The sequence below is a fragment of the Anguilla anguilla genome, chromosome 4, assembly GCF_013347855.1.
Source record: "Anguilla anguilla isolate fAngAng1 chromosome 4, fAngAng1.pri, whole genome shotgun sequence".
Lineage (NCBI taxonomy): Eukaryota > Metazoa > Chordata > Actinopteri > Anguilliformes > Anguillidae > Anguilla > Anguilla anguilla.
In genome coordinates, this window is record NC_049204.1 from 9,424,892 (window position 1) to 9,431,557 (window position 6,666).

Sequence of the window (6,666 nt, forward strand, 5' to 3'; positions counted from 1 at the left end):
TTCACAAGAGGCCTTTGCCTGTGCAGCGCATGCAGAAACAGAATTCATTCTGATTAGAGGCATCTTCATTGCAGACCTGGCATTCATAATCTGCAATCATTGCTACCCGCGTTATTTAAGTTATGGAATATTCTTTCTCACCGGCGGCTGAAATAAGCCGAGGGAGCATTTTTCAGTAATCTCGTAACCTCAGCCGATCTGGCCTTCTCAAATAGGAGTGCATGCACCGGTCCACCTCCGAAAGTACTATTTTGTCTCAATGGCATGAATTTATGCATTGGTATTCATATCACCGAGGATCAGAACAGAGAGCGTGCGCCCTCGAGGGGGGAAAGTATTATTCTCGCTGCCCGTGCCGAGGTAATATCCTGTCTGTGTTTGCGTAGCCGATCCGTTCCGCGGAAAGGGATGCGCGCTTGGTCGCTCGCTCGCTCGCTCGCGTCCGCCCCTGCCCACCGGGGCTGCTGGGAAGGCAGCGGGAGCGACACTCACGCTCGGCGTCGGCAAGCGCCCCCTGACGAACGGTTTGCTCCGCCAGGTGCGGTTCGTGAGGAACGTCACGTCCTGGAGGGAGATGAAGCCCGGGTTCTACCACGGCCACGTGGCCTTCCTGGACTTCACAAAGTGAGTGCGGCGGGGCGGCGTGGGGAGGGGGGAGAGGAGAGCCCAGCACCTCGCTGGCCCGTGGGTCTCTTCCTTTTTTTTTGTTTGTTTTTTTTCTTAGCAGGGAGAAGAGCAGGCCAGCTTTTCTTGAGCAATTTGAAAATGGGGCTTCTTGCAAATATTTGCTTGAGCGATTACACCGCAGATTTTAAAAACAAGTTGCAGTTCCTTAACTGTTTCAGCCATTTACCCGTGCCCAGTGCTCACGGTTAAACAACAATAGGCAGTTTGAAGCCGTTAGCACGTTGTTGGGTATGAATTAAGTCGAATATGTTATAGTTGTTTTTCTAATTGCAGATATACACAGCTCTAACCTTTACTCCATCTCCAACTGTTTTTGTAGCCTTAGATCAGATTAGATTTTTAGCCTTTACGTAACCCTGATGTTTTCTTGTTTTTTAATGCCACATTTTAGGATTTCTTTGCTTATCCGTAACCTAGCACTTCATTGCATTTAGATGGGATATTGTTATTTTCATGAAACGCAAATAGGCTGCGTATGTAATATCCAGTATGACTAATTATATTTTATAATTCAACGGTACCTTAATGTTCTGGTGATGGAAAATCAAGACGGAACTCTCATTCTCTAAAAATAACTTGTGTAGCTGCTACCATCTAGTGGTAAAGGTATGAAATGGCTCACTTGTTTGTAAAACACTTCCACAACACTATGAACATTTGAGATTTCTGCCCTCGTTTTCTTTCATCTGTATTGAGGGTCTCTTAGAGCTATTTATAATTCTTCAATCCAAACCCACATAAAACACTCCTCTCCGCAAGAAGTGCTCATAATAATACACAAATAAAAACTTCTTTTCAGTGCTATTAAGTGGAAATTTACTAAGCATCTTTCTGGACTACTAGAAATGCATTAATAGTGCATCAATAGTGCATTAATAGTTTGTATATTTCATGAGATATTGAATAAGTTTCAAAGTTTTCTCAGGATTATCTCTTACAGCCCCGTTCAATAAGATCTCCCTGTCATTAATGTGGGTGTTCTCTAGTTTAGTAATATTAATCAATAAAGCATAGCGGTGTTCTTGCTGTTTGGCTCACTGCCGCCCCCCCCCTTGACCCCCCCTCCCTTTCTGTACAGGTTTGGGGTGAAGAGAAAGCCTATCTACATCAACGTCGTCCGCGACCCGATCGAGCGCCTCGTGTCCTACTACTACTTCCTGCGTTTCGGCGACGACTACAGGCCCGGGCTGCGGAGGCGGAAGCAGGGAGACAAGAAGGTCGTTTCCTCATTCCGTCGCTTGTTTTTAATTGGTTTGGCGCGTCGTTCCGAGGAAGGCGCGCGGCTCACGTTCGGCTGGCGTGTCCTGCGTTTCAGACCTTCGACGAGTGCGTGGGGGCGGGCGGATCGGACTGCGCCGCCGAGAAGCTCTGGCTGCAGATCCCGTTCTTCTGCGGTCACTACTCTGAATGCTGGTGAGCACGCAGGCCCTCCCCTGAGCCGCGCAATCACGCGTGCGCCAAAATACGCAATCCGTTACCTTCGCCTAGTCTCCAAGGGAGCGTTCATATTTCCATCGGGTATATTGGATCTCATGTATATGCTGTGGCTGTTTGTGGGACATATTTGGCAGCTGACGATCATTACTCAGGATTGTTCACATTACGTTACATTTATCTGGCAGACGCTTTTATCCAAAGTGAGATACAATAAGTGCATACCGAAGGTCACTGGAACGACTACAAAACGCAGGTCCGTTAAGGTACAATACTCATTATTGTTCATTTTCATGTATCCCTCTCTGCAAATACACGCATATCACAGTTCAACAGGACTATGGATTTGTATAACACAACACTGTTTAATTCAAGGCATTTATCACTTCACACTTGAACTTGAATATCCATATTAATGTAATCTTCAACTCTGTAATGCATGTTGTTGTACAGACCTTAGTCAAGCACAGCTTTAAAGGGAACCTACACTCAGGGGGGAAAAAAGCAAGAGTTGCAGAGAATGATAAATTAAGAACATCTCTCTTTTGGTCTTGGTTTCAAAATTGCCTACATGAAATGAACTAAAAATAATGATGAGAACAATGCTTGCCATTTTCCTACCACTAAAGAGTACCCAGTGCTCACCTACAAACTAGATAGTATCTAGCACCATATCAAGCCTGGTATTTTTTCAGGCCTACTGTTGGTTGATTTTCATTAATGATTCACATTCAACTGAATGCCTTTGTTTCAGGTCAATGTAGTGAGTGTTAAAACCACACCCCGGAAAACTGAAAACAGTCGCCACCCCTTGGTGGTGAACCTTTGACTTTCTGAAGGGGTGAAGGATGGAATTTAATGGAATTAATTGATAAATCATCACATTTTGAGTTCATGTGTTTCTTTACATTGAAGGGTCCCTTTAAATATTCAGAGCTGGATAGTGCTATGGCATATGCCATGCTAATTTTAACCTGGCTATGTCTGATGCTATAATGTTGTTCCAGGAATGTGGGAAGCAGATGGGCAGTGGAGCAGGCCAAGTACAACCTGGTCAACGAATACCTTCTAGTGGGTGTGACCGAGGAGCTGGAGGACTTCATCATGATGCTGGAGGCCGCTCTGCCTCGCTACTTCAGGGGTGCCACCGAGCTCTACCGTACAGGTACTCTACAGGCCTCTCCCATAGCCCCTCCCTTAGCTCCGCCCCTAGACCCGCCCCTCAAGTCACATCTCATTATGGATGGAAAATTGAGCTTTAGAATGTAGACCAGAGGTGGGCAGTTCCGGTCCTGGAGGGCCGATGTGTGTGCAGATTTTTGTGTCCACCAATTACCATGGCTAAATGAGCTAATTGGTTGTATTATACTCCAACAGTGTATACGTACTCATACATTAGATCACTGTAAAGCATTTCACATAGGGACCCAAGAACTGTCTTCAGGTGTCATTCATGTGCTTATCTAGAAACGTTGCTAAAATGTCAGATGCTGTAATTGTAAATGGTTAGTTTAGGTCAGAATAATTATATTGAGTTGCCAAAATTAAATTTACTTTAAAAATGTTAAATTAATAAGGTAGATAGAGGTAGCATACCAAAATTACATGTGTACATACCCTCAGATTTATCAGAACATTCAAATAGGGACCAAATAAAGAACTTTTTGAGATATTTACTGCATAAATAACTTGTTTACAGCGATTTGAAATAGGGGAGTAAACACACCTTCATTTTTATGTGGTTTTGTTGCACAAGGACATTCAAAGGTATGCAGGCTGTTAAAATGTTATTTACTTGCTGCTCGGATTTACTGTGTGCATGTTTTACAACAGATGGTCACGGTAGCCTCCATAAAAATTAGCTGCAACTGTTTCAGACAGAGTTCAGACAGGATAAACAATCGGGGAGTGATACGGTGTTGTGGCAGGTGTTAGCGGGATATGCCGTGACCCCCCGCATCTGGTTTGTTTGGTACCAGGAAAGAAATCCCATCTGAGGAAGACCAGCGAGAAGAAGCCGCCCACCAAGGAGTCCATCGCCAAGCTGCAGCAGTCGGACATCTGGAAGATGGAGAACGAGTTCTACGAGTTTGCGCTGGAGCAGTTCCAGTTCGTCCGCGCTCACGCGGTGCGGGAAAAAGACGGCGAGCTCTACATCCTCGCTCAGAACTTCTTTTACGAGAAGATCTACCCTAAAATGAACTGAACGGGGGAACCGGTCAAGCGGTTGCGAAAAGACCGTGAGCTTCGTCTTCGTACTGTTGTTGTCGCATACACTGGAGTGAAAGGAAGAAGAAACAAAATGTTGTGACAAAGGGCTGACTGCAGGGGGTGCTGCGACCGTGTGAGGGGCTCGGCGGAAACGGTACCCAGCACCCAAGCCCTTTTCAAAACACTACCGGTTTTATTTGCGTCCGTTTCTGCGGTAGTCCTGTGAAGGAGGCCACTTTTTGGTGGGCCTGAGTAAGGGTGCGAGGCATTGTTTACAGAGGTCCAGTTCATCAAGTTCCGTCATCCTGGACCTGCACTGAGACTGTGTACTTTACCACTTCCTGATGAACTTCAGCCAGTCAAGCGAAGGGGGGGTGTTCCACGAACGCACAGCAGGCACTGCTAAATGGCAGTGTCCCTCTCTCACTGTTATACTTTTCCCCCACACACACACTTTTTTCAAAATAATTTTGTTAACCAGTGTTTTTTTTTTTTAAATATATATCAGAAAGGGATTTTTTTTCTCAAAAAGGATGGGTGGCAGGCAATCTTATCACCACGAATACAAACACAAAACAGTGCATCTAAAAGCCTTCTCAAGCTGAAGATGACTGCTATTAGGCTATACGATGCAGGAGGACAATTTTCAAAATGTCTCGCTGAATGGTCAAGTGACCTCACACTGTTTGAAGTCATCATCATAGACTATAGGGTGGAGCCATTCACGAATTAGTCGCGTGGATAGCACGTTCTCGTTTCGCTAACAGCTGTGGCGTCCTGCTGTTATCGGACTTTCATGACCTGCATCTTGTGTACTTTTACCTGTAGAAGTATTTTTAACTAGGGTGCTTTATAAAGTGTTTACAGGTGTCACTGAAAAGGAGCGCCAGAACTGAACTGAGTCTGCTGCTGCTGTACATAATGCATATTTAATGCATCTGGACCAAACATATAAAAAAGAAGAGGTGGATCCCAACTGTAGATCACCCAAGGCAATGTGGATATCATTTATGACATTTGTACCATACTGAAAAACAATGAAGGCAAAATCTTAAGGATACAGTCACCTTTTTAATGGTTGTCAAGGCTGTTCCATACTAGCAACTGAAGTCCCATAAAATGCTTTGTAACCACCGAACAGATTGTCTTTCTCTTTTTGAAATAGTCTGTAAAAACCACTTTAACATATTTTATTACACAAATATATACAATCTGCTTGTTAACATTTTTATTTTAAAAAATGATCATTTTCCGTGACTGTAGGCTGTAAGCCTATAAGGTTGAAGTTGCTCTCTAGTAGAGCAGACGTAAAACTTAACAAAAGAAATGTTTAATGCCATTCAGTAATTGTGTTATTAAGTGCATTAATACTTTGCAGTCATCTTTGTTGCTTTCAGACCGTTTTCATAGTTTACAGTTTTAACTGTTTAAGTACAGTGATATTTTATTGAGACAAGAGCAGCTGAATGTCTTTGCATCTTGTTTCATACTGGTACTAAAATGGAGTTTTTAATCCGGGCGGCAGGAGAAGAACATTTCTTGCGGGCGCCGGGTCAGTTGACTAGGTTACGCGGAAATGCTCGGCACGATCTGGCCACACGGCACATCGCCGGCACACCAGCGGCAAGTCGAACCCGTCTGCGCGAACACGGGCCGCAGCCCCACGCATTGCGTCGCCCCCAGTGTTTCTCTGCGTTTGTACAGCGTCTGTACTGAGAAGACAAAAGAGGGGGAGAAAAAAACAAGAAACTCGATAGTGCCTTCATTACGGTCTATAGTGAGAAACCCAGATCACCCCTGTCACCGCAGCCAAATTCATATTAATATTTGTTCTTTTCCTTTAGTCGTCGGTTTCAGCCATTGAACTACCAGCTTCTTGTTTCGTTGGGTTGTTTTGTATTATGTTTCGAATTACTGCGAACCACTTTAAATAAATGCCAAATTCAAACATGTCCAGCCACCTGTTCTCACTTCACTGTTCCTTCTTTACCCCTGCTACAAAAACAAAAAACATTTTGGTACATTTTTGCATTTCTTGGACAGAAGATACCATGTGAAGGGTGTGGTGTTTATTGAATTTTTGCAGCCTTCGATGTGAAGCCAAAATCATTTTGGGAATGTAAAATTGGCGTTCTGTGTGCAGCTCTTTTCACATAAAAAGTCAAAGCTAAGAATAGTGAGAAATAGATTGAAAAAATATAGGGGGTGATATTGAAAGGAATGAGAAAAAGCCCAAATAATGGCATAAGCCTGCATGCATGCAGGGTACATTTTTTGGTTTACTATTTTCAAATGTTGTATGGTGGTCTACCTGTAGTAACAGGCTTGAAATGC

General features: G+C 43.9%; 1 protein-coding gene across 2 annotated transcripts in view; it reads left to right on the plus strand.

The window, feature by feature from the left end:
• hs2st1b (heparan sulfate 2-O-sulfotransferase 1b) overlaps positions 1–6,284 on the plus strand; it is a 68,032-nt gene extending 61,748 nt beyond the window's left edge. For both annotated transcript variants that reach the window (XM_035416046.1, XM_035416045.1), the window contains exons 3-7: positions 539–624; positions 1,766–1,904; positions 2,003–2,100; positions 3,129–3,286; positions 4,101–6,284. In XM_035416046.1, coding sequence (XP_035271937.1) covers positions 539–624; positions 1,766–1,904; positions 2,003–2,100; positions 3,129–3,286; positions 4,101–4,327 — 708 coding nt within the window. In that variant the 3' untranslated portion in view covers positions 4,328–6,284. The remainder of the gene's footprint in view (positions 1–538; positions 625–1,765; positions 1,905–2,002; positions 2,101–3,128; positions 3,287–4,100) is intronic.
• Positions 6,285–6,666: the final 382 nt, after the last annotated feature.